The following is a 17,022-nucleotide window of genomic DNA, read 5'->3' on the forward strand; positions in this document are numbered from 1 at the left end:
TTGTTTTCATCGGTCATTTTCGATAAATATTTTCTTCACCTACAAGAATACTAAAAAAAAAAGATATAACTAAGAAAACAATAACAATACAATATTTAAAAATTATAAATATAAGATTCAAACAAAATATGCAAATATATATATATAATCAACTTAAAACATATACATCATATATCACTAAATACACAATTTAAAAAACCCTAAAAATACACTAAAACTATAAATTATATCAACATATAATCGATAGAAGATAAAATATATTGTATACTTTACTTACCAGATGAGTAGAAATCTTTTTCGTCATCTTTTTCGCCATGAGAAATAAAATGTAAATGGAAAACATGGCTGGGAAGAATAAACGTTACAGAAAGACGATGCCAACACGGCCGTGTCACAACAACACACGACCGTGGCAGAAACACAGCCTGAGTCCATGGCCGTGAACTCTAACACGGTCGTGTGAAACGTTAACATGGCCGTGTTTCATCGCGGGAATTGCCCGTTCAGATGAACACAACCGTGTTCGTTTTATTCACACGGCCGTGTGTTGACACTGCCAGGTACCATGGCCGTAATCAATTTACACGGCCGTGTTCAATGTCACACGGCCGTGTATGGTGACTGGCGGATACTAACTTGTATGTTCACGGGCGTGTTTTATGGTACACGGCCGTGTTCATTCCAGGTCACCTGCCAGCTCGACTCCGTTAAGTCCACGTCAGCATTTTCCGTCGGTTTTTTACGGTGGGACCAAAAAAGATAAGGTTTTATTATATTGGGACCAAAACTGATGAGTTTTGGTTATATTGGGACTAAAATTGATAAAAATAAAATAAAATAAAATTATTGGGACAAAAAATGATGAGTTTTGGTTATAGAGGGACCAAAATTGATAAGATTTTTATATTTGAACCAAAATTGATGAATTTTGATTATATTGAGACAAAAAATATTTTTTTTCCCTATATATATACATAGACAAGATTGAACCTTGGACGTTGGGGCCATGGGGTTCGTGGGCCGGGCCCAATCACAGTAAATTCAATTCATTTATTTTTGTATTTTATCTTATGGTTGTTTTGACTGATTCAAAACAAATTTAAACTTATCAAATAAAATTATATGTTGTTAAAACGTGTTGCAATGAGATCGGATTTTTTGGGATCAGTTTTCTCATGTTCAATGACTATACCTAAAATTTCCTCAGTTCTTTAACTTTTTTTTAAAAAAAAATAACGTATCAAAAATTAATTTTAATCTCTCTCACGGAAAAAATCTGTTATGTTCTTGTTGATGATAAAAGTTCAACAATAAAAAGTAAATTTCAAAAATATATTTCAAACTTGAGTGAAGAGTGTCTAAGATCACGGATCCCAATACAAGCTATACATAATATTGTTAAAGAAAAGAAAAAAGAAAAGTTGAAAATGATAACTGGAAAGCTAAAATGATGAACCACAATGTGAATTTCTTTGAAATTTTTGTCTAATTGAGGATGTTGGCTATCTATCACTAAGGTTTTTTATATACGTATCAAACCAAACTGTCCAGAACCACTTTCATGTCAGTTACCCTTGAACCGTCCAAAAAACTGTTTCAATGTCGGTAACCGTAAAAAAATTGCTTCCACGTTGGTAACTGTCAAAACTGCTTCCACGTCGGTTACCTTTGAACCGTAAAAAAACTGCTTCCACGTCGGTCACCTTTGAACTGTCCAAAAAACTGCTTCCACGTCAGTTACCAATCTGAACCGTCCAAGAACCACTTCCGCGTCGGTTACCTATCCGAGCCGTCTGAAACTGCTTTCTCGTCGGTTACTGATTTGAACTGTCCGAAACCGCTTCCTCGTCGGTTACCGATCTGAACCATCCAAAACTACTTCCTCGTCGGTTACCGATCTGAATCGTCCGAAATCGCTTCCTCATTAGTTGCCTTTGTAACCAACCGTCCCAAGGCCCTCACTCAAACGAATATATTATCTGCAGAGCCATCCATCCGGTCGGTTGGGCCCCAACAACCATTCTAACCAAATGAATCTGGCTCACCATTGGACCACAACTGGGCCCATCCATTCGTCATTCTTAGGCTCGAACCCTAATCTTATGTTTGTGCTCAACAGTTCCAAAACCTTCATCTGGAAACCTCTTTGCAAACTTTTCTTTAAAAAACTTTTCAAAATATCCCTATTATTTTAATTTTCGGTCCGCGAAATTTGTTGTTCCATTTAATTCGTTTTATCATGAGAGATGATCGGTGGCGGACTGAATATGCTTCAAGGAAATCGTTTTTACGTGAGGTTCGAATTCGATTTTTGTTCTGAAACTCGATCTCGGTGTTATCAAATTTGTGATTCCAGATTTCATCGTATTTCAGATTTCGCTACAAAATTTTCATGCGCTATCTATAATATTTTCATGTACAAATTCGCGCAATGAATATGATATATATATATACGGAATTTTAATGAACCTGAGAAACACGCCACATAACCTCTTTGTTAAAAATACAAATAAGTTTGTTCACTTTGTATATTTAAATGAAAAGATTTTTAATAAATATTATTACAAAAATTACAATATAAATATATATTAATACAATATTTATAATATATATATATTTTATTTACTTAAAAAAACAATTTAATATAAAATTTTATATTTTATAATTGGTAACATAATTTCTCATACTTACCATAAAAAAATTATCTTTATCCAAAAACACACAGTCACGAACCCATTACTCGCATAGTCATAAACAGTGTTAAAGTTTATTTCTTATTTCACATTATTCATAAACATTTTAATTTAAAAAAATAAAAAATCGATATTCAAGCAAGGTAGTTGATTGAGGGAGGCTCTAGAGCTTCTTTTGTCTTATTGTCCGGTTGGTGTGTCTTGATATTTGGGCTACGAATCGAATCGAGTTGATAACTGATACGAACCCTTTCATTTCATTTCCAAATCAGAGTGAGTAAATTACACTCCGAATCTCCAATCCCAATCCCAACAGCAGGGTGAAAGTGATGAAAGTCCCCGAGCAGACGATGCAGTACAGGAACCTGGGCAGATCCGGCCTCAAAGTTTCCCAGCTCTCCTTCGGCGCCTGGGTCACCTTCGGCAACCAGCTCGACGTCAAGGAGGCCAAATCCCTCCTCCAGTGCTGCCGCGACCACGGCGTCAATTTCTTCGATAATGCCGAAGTCTATGCCAATGGCCGCGCCGAGGAGATCATGGGCCAGGCCATCAAGGAACTCGGCTGGAAGCGATCCGACATCGTCGTCTCCACCAAGATCTTCTGGGGAGGCCCCGGCCCTAACGACAAGGGCTTATCGCGGAAGCATATCATCGAAGGGACCAAGAGCTCCTTGAAGAGGCTCGATATGCCCTATGTCGATGTGATCTATTGCCATCGCCCCGACACCGGCACGCCCATCGAGGAGACGGTTAGGGCAATGAACTATGTCATCGACAACGGGTGGGCTTATTACTGGGGAACTAGCGAGTGGTCTGCTCAGCAGATTACGGAGGCCTGGAGTGTCGCTCAGAGACTGGATCTCGTTGGCCCCATCGTCGAGCAGCCTGAATACAATCTCTTCTCCAGGCACAAGGTATTTATTTATCTACGTATATATCTCTATCTATGGATCGCCTCAATTGTTCACTCCATAGATAGGACACATAACCTTTGTTTGTTTTATTCTGTTTAATCTGTTTGTGATTTTTGATACACTGATGTTTATTTGTGAATTGAATCTAAAGTCTTTAGTGTTATTCTTCTGGTCTGCATTCATCATTTTCGGAAGATTTGTGATGCAGATTTCTCTTATGCTCCGTGGAATTGTTGCGAGTTCAATGTTTTGGGATAGTCATTTTCTGATATTGTTCTTCAATTGCTGCTGTGGCTTCTCATCGAATACTTCATTTGTCTAGTCTAGGATTGCTGTCCGGATTTACTCATTCTGAATATTTTCTCATTTTTTTTCCTCCGATGTGTTACAGATTTGGAATTATGGAAACATAGTCATTTATATACTTTTTTCTTGACTTATCAAACACTATTGTTGTCTCAATTTTCTCCGAATTGCTGTAGGTTGAGTCTGAGTATCTTCCTCTGTATACTAACTACGGCATCGGCCTCACTACCTGGAGTCCCCTTGCCTCTGGAGTTTTGACTGGGAAGTATAACTCTGGAAACATTCCAACTGACAGTAGGTTTGCATTGGAAAATTATAAGGTAAAGGGCAAATTGGCCTTGGAGCTTTTCAAAATTTATGTTCTTGTTACCCTTTGTTTGATTGTCTAGGTGTGTGACTCTGTTGTTTCTTGTGCTGTTGTTATTCTTGGGTTTGCTTAATTTTCATCTTGGAAAATAGATTATTAGGTGTATATGCTTGGCTTGTGATATTTTTCAGGTGGGAATTCAATATAGATGACTTTTCTCATATCTATACCCAATTTTCGAACAAAAATGTGAGAGGAAGTGTAGAAATAGTTAAAAGAACACATTTTTTGTGTTTCTGTGGAAGGGTGTTCAGATTCTAATTACAAAAGAGCAAACAATTTTTAAGCTTGAAGAGGAAAGTTGCCTTCACAGAAGCTTTGTTGTGTTTTTTGAAATGAAATAATCGTTTTTAGATAATTTCCGCTTGCATAAGTGTGCTCGTATAAGCTTAAGCTAGATTGTAGAACACTTTGAGGAGTTGCTCTGGTTGTGCTGAGCTGGGCGTCGATCAGTTTCACATTTAAGGAAAAACTAAAGTGCTGGATCTATATTGTATACTAAATTATAGTGAAGTACTCTTATTTGTGAGAGGCTGAAATGCAGAATCTTGCGAGCCGATCCTTGGTGGATGATGTGCTGAAGAAAGTGAATGGATTAAAACCAATTGCAGAAGAACTTGGAGTGCCTTTATCTCAGCTTGCAATTGCTTGGTGCGCTTCGAATCCTAATGTCTCATCTGTCATCACAGGTGCCACAAAGGAGTCGCAGGTCTGTGTTATGCCATATTGTTTTCACATCTTTATTCTGCCTGTTGTTAGCTTTGTTTTTATACTCCATATACCAGATTAAAAATTATTGGTAGCCTGCCTATCTTCCGAAGATTCTTTTATTGAGCATTAGTTTGATTTTGATCAGAACATTATGCTTCTTATTCGACAAATGATTGTTGAGGTGGATTATACATACTTATCATCCATTTTTGTTGCCTTGTGGTCTGTATAATAACAGTTGGTGTTGGATTACACACTTAAATGCAGATTCAGGAGAACATGAAGGCCATCAATGTTATTCCTCTGCTTACACCTGCAGTGATGGAGAAGATCGAGGCTGCAGTTCAAAGCAAACCCAAGCGCCCGGATTCATACCGTTAAACATGACATGGTGTTTTTTGCCTATCATTCATGGCGATGTCTTTTCGGCTGTCTGCTCGTCCTATGATTTATTCTATGCAAACACTGGTGTTTGATGTTATGGAGTATTTTGGATGAATTGAATATTATTTAAAATAATCAGTGAGATCTGATATGGCATTTTCAGATTTGATTCTCAAAACATTCATGCATCAAATTTCAAGTTGAATGCTTATATGTTTTTTTATTTTTTTTCTTTGCTTACAAAGTTGAATTGAGATATATCATCAGCAATTTAGCTGTTAACGAGTCGACTCCAACATAATTTTAAGGATTTGTGTTTGTTCGTTAACATTCACAAATAAGACTTGTAATGATTTTTTTAAGCATTCGAGTTTGTTCATAGTATTTGAGTTTGATTTGTTAAATAATTTTATTGTTCAAGCTTGTATTTCTGTTTAGCTTGAAAAAGTTTGTTTGAGCTCGTTGAGTATAAATGATATCTTATTTTATTTTTAACTATATATAATATTTTATTTATTTATTTTTAAGTAATAATTATATATATATTTTTAGTGAACGTTTTGTCAAATGTTTACAAACAAAGTTCGGATTCATTTTTTAAACTTATTTCGTTTTCTAACAAAATAAGCATATTGTTGGACTGATTTGTTTATGTACCTTAAATTCAATAAGGTTGTCCAACACATTGAAGTTTGAGACGTCCATTTAGGGTGTGTTTATTTGGGGTTTTGGATTTTGAATTTGGAGTTTTGAAGATTTGTAAGCGTGGACAAAATATTGTGTTATTTTTAATAAATACAAAATTTGTACAAATTATATTTTATTTGAATTTAAAGTTGGTCCTATTCTCTAAATGGATCCTTTGATTCTCCTTCCGGGTCTATTTATTTTTCAACTTGGTTTTCGATGGCTTCTTTGATCCGAAGAGGTTTGGTCTTCAATTTGACTTTACCGACTTTTGGAGGGTTTTGGTCTCCGTGCGGGTGATTTGATCGTCAGCTTTGGATTTGATGTCTTTTTTTTAGACGATCCGAGGCTTTGATCTTTGATTTGGCTTTGCCGCTTTTGGAGGACTTTGGTCTCTGTGTTGGCGATTTGATCATCGTCTTTGGATTTGTTGTCTTCTTTGGACGATCCGCGACTTTGACATTTGTTTTGGCTTTGTCGCTTTTGGAGGACTTTGGTCTCCGCATTAGCGATTTGATCATCGTCTTTAGATTTGTTGTCTTCTTTAGACGATCCGCGACTTTGACCTTTGCTTTAGCTTTGCCGCTTTTGGAGGACTTTGGTCTCCGCGTTGGCGATTTGATCATCGTCTTTGGATTTGTTGTCTTCTTTAGACGATCTCCGCGACTTTGACCTGTGCTTTGGCTTTGCTGCTTTTGGAGGACTTTGGTCTCCGCGTTGGCGATTTGATCATCGTCTTTGGATTTGTTGTCTTCTTTCGACGATCCGGACTTTGATATTTGAGGATGTAGATTTGGTGCTCCGTAACGCTTTTGGCAGCGTGTCCCTTTGACTTTTGGATCGAAGAGGGCCGAGTTTGCGCCTTTTATGAAGAACGCAATGAACACCTCGAAGCTTTGAGAGAAACTTTGAAGACCTTCCCTTGGCTTTGATGAATTCCTCGAAGGCTTTGAGAGCTTTGATCCTTCCTCCGTCTTGGACATACGACAAATAACGTTAACTTCATCGATTCGTCAGCCAATATTGGATCATTTATCCAATTTCGTGACTTTCAACGAAGAACGTGAAGAACAATACAGAGAGAGTCTAGAGACTTACCCCTTTGCTTGAATCCTCGATGCAACTTCGGTGTGTCAAATGAACTGGCCATGACTCCTATTTATAGGGGAGGGCGGCCTTGGCTTCCTTTTCGGATGGTGCTACGTGGATGGAAAGATTTTATAATCTTTCCTTTTCCATCGGATGCCGTTTTCCATTATTGACGGATTTGATTGTGCACCTTCCTTTCTCGCCAAAATCTTTGTATTATTGCCCTTTTTGGAAGATATTAATTTATATACTTCCTTTATTGACAAGATCTTTATATCATTGTCTTGTTTGGAAGATATTAATTTATATACTTCCTTTATTGACAAGATTAATTTATTTTGCTGCCAAATTTATTATGGCTCTATTTATGCAAGTAATATTTGTACGATATCTTCCATTTTAAGCAGATTTTTGCATTAATGGTTGATATTTATTGTACAAAAATTAACATGTGTGCATAATTAAATACCATATATTTATTTTATTGGAATTTTATTTTCTTCCAAAATACATGATATTTAATTGATTTTAGATATATATTTTTAGTGTCTACAAAATGCCCCCTCGAAACTTGTTTAAGCCGACGCAAAGCGTTTATGGCGTGAACGAGTTTCGAAACATAAGTCAATTTATTTTTTGACTGATTTTTTTTTATGGATATCATTTTTTGATTTTTTTTTTAGCCAATATTTTTTTTTCAAAGGGTTTTTTCTTTTTTCCTTTTTTTTTTTGGACGAGATTTTTTTTCCAATTGGTTTTTTTTTTTAAGCTCAACTTTTTGGACTTTTTTTTTTTGCCTAATTTATTTATAAGGGCTTTTCTTTTCTTTTCTTTTCTTTTCTTTTTTTTTGCCCAATTTATTTTTTAGGGCTTTTCTTTTCTTTCTTTTTTTTGGCATAATTGACTGAACTTGAAGTTATATTCCAAGTTGCCTACGTATCCGGTTAAGGAATCAAGTCATAACGTAGTTCAAAACAAATTGAATTTGTTTGTTTTTGTTAAACAGTTTATTCTCGTGTTAAGGAGACTTGCTATAAAGTTTATCCTCATTCCCAGGAGATTGAAGAAAGTTTATCCTCGTTTCTAGGGGATTGTAGAAAGTTTATCCTCGTTTCTAGGAGATTGTAGAAAGTTTATCCTCGTTTCCAGGAGTGTTGTAGGTATGATTGCCCCCACTATTTGAAGTGTTGTATTTCTCGTCATTTGAGAAATCTTCAGTAGGCGGTCCATACATTCCACTAGACATCATGCTCAATTCCATATCATGAGCACGAGTGGCGATTTCTTCAAAAGTATGGGGTCGGATCCCTTATAGGATGTATTTCAAGCCCCATTACATCCCTTGAATGCACATTTCTATGCCGGAAGCCTCGGACAGAAGGTCTTTGCAGTTGAGGCTTAGACTTCTCCAGCGGTTGATGTAGTCAATTACTGGTTCATCTTTCCATTGGCGACTGTTGGTGAGTTCGGTCATGCTGACGGTTCTCTTTGTGCTGTAGAACCTATTCAAAAACTCGTACTTTAGTTGTTCCCAATTGTCGATGAAACCAGCCTCTAAGTCGATGTACCAGTCGAAGGCGTTGCCGTTTAGTGACCGCACAAATTGTTTGACTATGAGGTCTCCATATGTTCCAGCATCGTTGCATGTCTCGACAAAGTGCGTTATATGTTGCTTTGGGTTGCCTTTGCCGTCAAATTGTTGAAACTTTGGTGGTTGATAGCCCGTTGGCATTTTGAGGGCGTCAATCCTTGCAGTCTAAGGCTTGGCGTAAGTGTGCGTCGGCCTTGAACTCCCTTCGAATTCTCTTTTGATTGCCCCCTTGATGTATTTGTCAAGTTGGGATATATGGATGAAAGAGTTGGATGATCCTTGAAATAGATTTGATTCCGCCACCTTTTCTTTTCCATGATGTTGCTCCACAAATGTTGCCGCTTTATTTTGGACCGTTGGGGAAGATGATTGCTTTTCGGTTGCATGGCCAGCTTCTTCAGGCTTGTCCAGTTTTGTGATAAGTTTTTCGATGAGGGCGTCTTGTTGTTGCATGTGTTGAGACATCCCTTCAATGATTTTAGCCAATGCTGCAAGTTGTTCTTCTACACTTGAAGCGTTGATAGTCATCACCGGAGCGAAAGCTAATGTAGTCGAATGACTTGAACTTGGCCGATGAGTAGGTGGCATGAGAGTACCTTTGAAGCTTTGATCTTCCTGGCAAAGCAGACTTTGATCCACAAGCTTTGGGTCCTCAATATTTGAAGCGTTGGTAGTCATCACCGGAGCAGAGCTTGATGCGGTTGAATGACTTGCAGTTTGTTGAGGGGTGAACAGTGCGGTAGTACTCTTAAAGTTGTCGTCTTCTTCATAGAGTGGACTTTGCTCTGTGATTTTTGGAGAAGTGTCTTCAGATAACGACAATGCTCTTTTGGTCACGCTTTGTGTTGTCATTCCAGTATTTGTCGAAGCGCTTGAGGTTTTGGACGCGATGGATGCGCCAACTTCTTTGGCGGCGACGGCGGCTTGACCAGCAACTTTTGACGTAACGTTGGAAGTCTTGATCTTGTAGGAAACCATTGGTTGTTGAGAGTTCGTCGGAAAGAGAGATGAAAGGTAGAGAGGTTCCACTGGGCGTGCCAAAAATCTGTGGACAAAACATTGTTTTATTTTTAATAAACACAAATTTTGTACAAATTATATTTGATTTGAATTTAAAGCGGGTCCTATTCTATAAATGGGTCCTTTGATTCTCCTTCCGGGTCGATTTATTTTCCAACTTGGTTTTCGATGGCTTCTTTGATCCGAAGAGGTTTGGTCTTCAGTTTGACTTTGCCGGCTTTTGGAGGGTTTTGGTCTCCGTACGAGCGATTTGATCGTCAGCTTTGGATTTGATGTTTTTTTTTTTAGACGATCCGAGGCTTTGATCTTTGATTTGGCTTTGCTGCTTTTGGAGGACTTTGGTCTCCGTGTTGGCGATTTGATCATCGTCTTTGGATTTGTTGTCTTCTTTGGACGATCCGCGACTTTGACATTTGTTTTGGCTTTGTCGCTTCTGGAGGACTTTGGTCTCCGCATAAGCGATTTGATCATCGTCTTTGGATTTGTTGTCTTCTTTAGACGATCCGCGACTTTGACCTTTGTTTTGGCTTTGCCGCTTTTGGAGGACTTTGTTCTCCGCATTGGCGATTTGATCATCGTCTTTGGATTTGTTGTCTTTTTTAGACGATCCGCGACTTTGACCTGTGCTTTGGCTTTGCCGCTTTTGGAGGACTTTGGTCTCCGCGTTGGCGATTTGATCATCGTCTTTGGATTTGTTGTCTTCTTTCGACGATCCGGACTTTGATCTTTGAGGAGGTAGATTTGGTGCTCCGTAACGCTTTTGGCGGCATGTCCCTTTGACTTTTGGATCGAAGAGGGCCGAGTTTGCGCCTTTTATGAAGAACGCGATGAACACCTCGAAGCTTTGAGAGAAACTTTGAAGACCTTCCCTTGGCTTTGACGAATTCCTTGACGGCTTTGAGAGCTTTGATCCTTCCTCCGGCTTGGACATACGACGAATAACGTTAACTTCATCGATTCGTCAGCCAATATTGGATCATTTGTCCAAATTAGTGACTTTCGACGAAGAACGCTTCGAAGGACACGAAGAACATGAAGAACAATACAGAGAGAGTCTAGAGACTTACCCATTTGCTTGAATCCTCGATGCAACTTCGGTGTGTCAAATGAATTGGCCATGACTCCTATTTATAGGGGAGGGCGGCCTTGGCTTCCTTTTCGGATGGTGCTACGTGGATGGAAAAATTTTATAATCTTTCCTCGGATGCCGTTTTCCATTTTTGACGGATTTGATAGTGCACCTTCCTTTCTCGCCAAAATCTTTATATTATTGCCCTTTTTGGAAGATATTAATTTATATACTTCCTTTATTGACAAGATCTTTATATCATTGCCTTGTTTGGAAGATATTAATTTATATACTTCCTTTATTGACAATATTAATTTATTTTGCTGCCAAATTTATTATGGCTCTATTTATGCACGTAATATTTGTACGATATCTTCCATTTTAAGCAGATTTTTGCATTAATGGTTGATATTTATTGTACAAAAATTAACATGTGTGCATAATTAAATACCATATATTTATTTTATTGGAATTTTATTTTCTTCCAAAATACATGATATTTAATTGATTTTAGACATATATTTTTAGTGTCTACAGTAAGTATGGATTTTTAAGTTGTGTTTGTTTGAATGTTTGAATTTTGTAATGATTATGTTGGAAGAAATTATTATTATATTAAAAAAAGTGATGTATTAATGTAATAGTTTGAAATGAATGATATTTAAATATTGTTAAAATAAAAAAATAAAGTGAAAAAATGAAGTGATGTTGGAATTGATATTTTAAAAATAAGTTTTTGTTAAATTTTTTTTTGGAGATATTTTATTATTATTTTTATTTTTATTTTGAGGGTTTGTTTGTTTGAAGGTTTTGATATTGACTTGATATTTGAACGACGACGGATTTATAATTTTAATAGTTGTTGTGTGATATGATATAAAAAATGATTTATGTGATATTTTGAACGTAATTTTTTTTTTTTGAATGTAACATCAAAAATAGAAAGTACGTGTTTGTTTTAGTACTTTTGTACGGAAAAATTTTGATAAACAGTGCACTTTGCTATGGTTTGGGAATGTGGGGATATTTTGCTAGCAAATGATTTACCAACTACAAATGATTGAACCTCAACAACGAGATACGATGCGATTATCACGTTTCAGCAAGAACAACATAATATTTGCTTAACACACGTAACGCAAACATCGGCCATTGTTTTTATGTTTATGTTCTTCATTCCTCACTATATGTCAACAACCAATTACTAGCGGAGTCGAGATTAAACATGTACGCCGATGTAGGATGCAACGTCTACGGATCAAGAAAACATATTAAAGTGTTAGTGTACGCATAATACTGTTCTAAGCGTCGTACAAATTGTACCTAAATATATAATAGTTGGTTCCGGACATTGCCGACCATTAGCACCAATGCGTTATGACCGGTGTTCAGTACTACGCATAAATTACTAGGAATACCTGAAACGTAAGTGCATTACGACATCATCCTTACTCCGATGGTGAAGTACGGTGAAGTCGCATATCTGGCATGAATGATCGCAGCTCCGTCCACATTCCATCGACCTTCCTCCCTATTATGTCGAAGCGTTCGTTACACAAGGTATGCAGATCGGAGTGGCTCGAGGCTGGCTCCGGCGGCCCATGTTCAGTGTGGGATGGAGGATCGCCCCGGCGGTGGCATTGCAAAATTCCCATGCTGAAAATAGTCTCCATTCCACATGGAACCATTTGAGCATCTGGAACTCCATCCGCAAGTTCCGCCACCCCGAGCCCCTTCGCCAGTCTTGTCACGTACAGGCCAACCGGAATGCTGCGTACCCTTGTGTCGGCGGCAGCAGTTATACAAAGTCTGACTACCCAATAGCCCAGATGGAGTGGAACGCCTTCGTTGATGCTCCATAGGAACTCCAAATCAACCTTGCTTACTGCCGCAGTTGCGTCTTTCCGGCCTGAGAGTGTATGAGCAAGTATGTTGTGGACGTACCTTAAAATAGGCGAGTTCAGTGTCGATGTCTTAGATGCTCCTGAATTGAAGTTCCGACTGCTGCTTATCGTAGGCCAGTATACTGACCAAGACAGAGGCATCGTATAGGCCATGTTCTTGTACTCGCGTGTCTCCCTGAATTCACGGTCGTATAGTCCCAGTGCAAGGGAGAAGTCCGTGACGGATAGTGAGTAGCTACGGCCTCCCAGTCGAAACTGCAGCGCATTGAGTTTTTCGTAAAGATACAAGTTCGGCCTGTCATGCTTTAGTGTGCAGAGAAACTCTAACGTCAATTCTTTGTACGCGGGCTCGTTGATCTCAAACAACCTCCTCCACGCCCCACACGAAAGCAGTCTCTCCATCTCCATTTCCCCACCCATAGTTTCAACGGCCTGAGCATCGATTGTGCGTCCGGTTAGCATCGGTAACATGCTCATTCTCGTGTATTTCGCCTCGATATCTGGATCAGTGCTGCGTAACTGGTTGAAAGAATCACACCATCATCGCATTCTACTTCCGTCACATTGGCACTCCGTTCTCCGCGAAGACATTTTCCTGTCATCGATTTCCTGATTCTCGACCCCATAATGTAGCCAAGTAAGAATTACCAACAAAGGAGTGGCAGGTCTGTGTTATGCCATATTGTTTTCCCATCTTTATTCCGCCTGTTGTTAGCTTTGTTTTTATACTCCGTATACCAGATTAAAAATTATTGGTAGCCTGCCTATCTTCCGAAGATTCTTTTATTGAGCATTAGTTTGATTTTGATCAGAACATTATGCTTCTTATTCGACAAATGATTGTTGAGGTGGATTATACATACTTATCATCCATTTTTGTTGCCTTGTGGTCTGTATAATAACAGTTGGTGTTGGATTACACACTTAAATGCAGATTCAGGAGAACATGAAGGCCATCAATGTTATTCCTCTGCTTACACCTGCAGTGATGGAGAAGATCGAGGCTGCAGTTCAAAGCAAACCCAAGCGCCCGGATTCATACCGTTAAACATGACATGGTGTTTTTTGCCTATCATTCATGGCGATGTCTTTTCGGCTGTCTGCTCGTCCTATGATTTATTCTATGCAAACACTGGTGTTTGATGTTATGGAGTATTTTGGATGAATTGAATATTATTTAAAATAATCAGTGAGATCTGATATGGCATTTTCAGATTTGATTCTCAAAACATTCATGCATCATATTTCAAGTTGAATGCTTATATGTTTTTTTATTTTTTTTCTTTGCTTACAAAGTTGAATTGAGATATATCATCAGCAATTTAGAGTCGAATCCAACATAATTTTAAGGATTTGTGTTTGTTTGATAACATGCAAAAACAAGGCTTGTATTGGTTCTTTAAGCATTCGAGTTCGTTCATAGTGGTTGAGTTTGGTTTGTGAAATAATTTTATTGTTCAATCTCGTATTTCTGTTTAGCTTCAAAAAGCTTGTTTGAGTATAAATGATATCTTATTGTATTTTTAACTATATATATAATATTCTATTTATTTATTTTTAAGTAATAATTATATATATATATATATTTTTAATGAACATTCGGCAAATGTTTTGCAAACAAAGTTGGGATTAAATACTCTAAATTCAACAAGGCTGTCTAACACATTGAAGTTTGAGATGCCCATTTACTGTGTCAACTATGTGGAACTTTACAGTGTTCTCCTAGAAATTAGGCAGCATGAGAAAAGAAAACTCCCAAAAGTGTCGTTCATGCTTTCATTGGTTTACGTGTGGTGAAATATAATATTACTACAATACAAATATTATTTCAAATTTCAGCTTGGATTATGTTAGCAGTGAAAAAACAATTACGTACTTGTCCTGTTATGCAGCATCCAAGTATGGTGCTAAGCACAACAATCCTTGGCCCTCCAGTTCCTTCAATGGCCTTGTATTTTTATATAATTTTGCAATTTAATCAAATGATCGTTTTTATATGGAAGATGTCGATTGATATTTGTGATTAAACTGTTTTGATTTGGGCCTCGTTAAGGATCCGGCTGCTGAGGTTAATATTGGTCCATTATTGATTAGTGGACTTGTGCCCATGTAAATCTCTTGTAGGGTTTTCTTTTTGCTTTTATTTGGACATCTACACTACTCCTTCATTGTCTTTCGATTCTTCTCTTTGGTGTCCACATTAGAGATCCTTAAGGGGCGTTTTGGTATGGAATTGCAAGAGAAATGAGAGTAGAGAATGAAATTAGAGAGAAAGAAAATTGAGGAGAGAATGAGAATTAATTATCTTGTTAGGTACAATAGAGAATTCAGTTGAGAAATATAAAAAAAAAATGAATGGATCGGACAAGAATAAATGATTAATCTAACAAAAGAGAGTTTTAGCAAGTGAGAATCATGAAAAAATATTTATGGTGACTTTTTCTAAAACAAAAAATTATAAATTATATATGAAGTTTTGTAAGATCAGTATAAATTTTTGTAAAAAATTAAATATTTGAATGATAAATTAAAAATAATTTTTGTAAAACTGAAATAATATAATATAATATAAATAATTATAAAAATTAAATATTACAAAAAAAAATAATAAAAATATACATATTGGAACATCATTTCTCTCTGTTTTTAGAAATGAAAATAGAGAAATAGAAATGATTTATTTCTCAACTTCCATTTCTCTGACTCAAACAAACATGTCTGCTGCAAATTCTCTGTACCAAACACACCCTAAGTGTTACCTTTTATCTAACCTGATTCCATTAGCACAATCGAATTCAAATCTACAAATTGATCGATGATTTTGTGTTCTTCAAGCCTATGACGTAACCCAGCTGAGAAATCCGCTAGGATTTTTGTTGTTACTTTCATAATGAGATTTGAAAGGTAATCAATGTTGCCTAAATCTGTTTTATCCATTATTATGAATTATCACATCACCGAATTAATAAGTTATCAAGTTTTTGTACATAGGAGAAGGATATCTGCACTTACTAAATACATTTAAACTCAATAAATTGAGGCAAAATTGTCTATAACTCCCTCGTGGCTTCGAAATTCAGCATAAATCGTCGATTTACTTTAAAAATTGCACGACTCCTTCTTATACTTTTAAAAACGTTGCATGAAACTCCCTTGTGGTTTCAAAACTCAGCATACATCTCCATTTTACTTTAAAAATTGCATGACGTTCTCTCGTACTTTTAAAAACGTTGCATGAACCCCCTATGCAAAAAAATATTGATAAAAAATCATCTTCTCATTATAGGTTTCAAGGCGGTGGGGTTTCATACAACGTTTTTTAAATTATAAGGATGCGCCATGCAATTTTAAAAATACATGAAAAATTATAAGTTAAATTTTGAAACTACAAGAGAGTTATAAACAATTTTATCATAAATTTATACAGATCACTTAATATAAACTTAATCTGACTTATAAATTTTTAATCCAACATACATATTTTTAACTTATTATACTACATAAAAATTTAATTTTATATTCAAAATATAACATTTCTATATATTCATATCAAATCAACCAATTAATTTAATTCTAAATGTTAGAATTTAAAAAAGTGTGTAATGATTTCAAACATGTTTAGATTGAGGTATAAATAAATAAATAAATTGGGTGTGTATGTTTGGGGAATTGGATTTAATTTCTACTATTCATTCCATTTTTTTTTTCCAAAACATCAAATCAAGCACTTATTTTTTATTTTTTATATTATACTAAAAATCAATTTTACGTTCAAAATATCACATCAACACCTGTTTATATTACATCATACAACTATTCAAATTCAAACTTTTTATTATTCAAATCCCAATTCAAAATCCAAACTCCAAAACAAACACACCCAAAATGTAGAAGTAATTTATTTAATTTTTTAGATGCATGTTTGCCCAATGCGTTTGGTTGTTGTTTCGATGTCAATTGGCGCTATATTGTCACTTTTTTTAAAAAAATATTATATCATATAGACTTACTCCAAATTTATTTATAAATTCTATTTCTATCTCAATCTTCAATAAACAAACTTCATATTTATGTGTAAAATTAATTTATTTTAATTATAAATAAATATTTATAATTTTTATTTATTTATATTTTTTAAAATTTTATTCTCTATATATAAAATATTATCCATATTGTATATATTTTATTAAAATTCAATTCTAAAAATAATTAAATACTCATTCTTAATTTTTTTAAACTTATCATATCATATAATCTATATTATGTACTTGAGATCAGACCATAATT

At 36.0% G+C, this 17,022-nt stretch overlaps 1 protein-coding gene across 2 annotated transcripts; it reads left to right on the forward strand.

Annotated features, from left to right (window-relative positions):
- Window positions 1–2,885: 2,885 nt before the first annotated feature.
- LOC127253029 (probable voltage-gated potassium channel subunit beta) lies at window positions 2,886–13,964 on the forward strand. 2 transcript variants are annotated; one of them, XM_051277440.1, is made up of 4 exons: window positions 2,886–3,607; window positions 4,090–4,233; window positions 4,825–4,989; window positions 13,670–13,964. In XM_051277440.1, exons 1-4 carry the CDS (start codon window positions 3,023–3,025, stop codon window positions 13,781–13,783), a joined length of 1,008 nt encoding a protein of 335 aa, XP_051133397.1. In that variant the 5' UTR covers window positions 2,886–3,022; the 3' UTR covers window positions 13,784–13,964. The 2 variants fall into 2 exon arrangements, with proteins under 2 accessions (XP_051133397.1, XP_051133396.1); XM_051277439.1 differs by lacking the exon at window positions 13,670–13,964 and adding an exon at window positions 5,259–5,553 and having other exon boundaries at window positions 2,887–3,607.
- Window positions 13,965–17,022: the final 3,058 nt, after the last annotated feature.

This window comes from Andrographis paniculata, unplaced genomic scaffold, assembly GCF_009805555.1.
Source record: "Andrographis paniculata isolate CXL003 unplaced genomic scaffold, ASM980555v1 Contig49END, whole genome shotgun sequence".
NCBI lineage: Eukaryota > Viridiplantae > Streptophyta > Magnoliopsida > Lamiales > Acanthaceae > Andrographis > Andrographis paniculata.

Bases quoted from the DNA above. Each gene is read 5' to 3' on its own strand.
- LOC127253029 (XM_051277440.1), top strand. From the start codon at position 3,023: ATGAAAGTCCCCGAGCAGACGATGCAGTACAGGAACCTGGGCAGATCC. The intron at 4,234-4,824 runs GTAAAGGGCAAA...GCTGAAATGCAG, and splicing joins TTGCATTGGAAAATTATAAG to AATCTTGCGAGCCGATCCTT. The intron at 4,990-13,669 runs GTCTGTGTTATG...ACTTAAATGCAG, and splicing joins GTGCCACAAAGGAGTCGCAG to ATTCAGGAGAACATGAAGGC.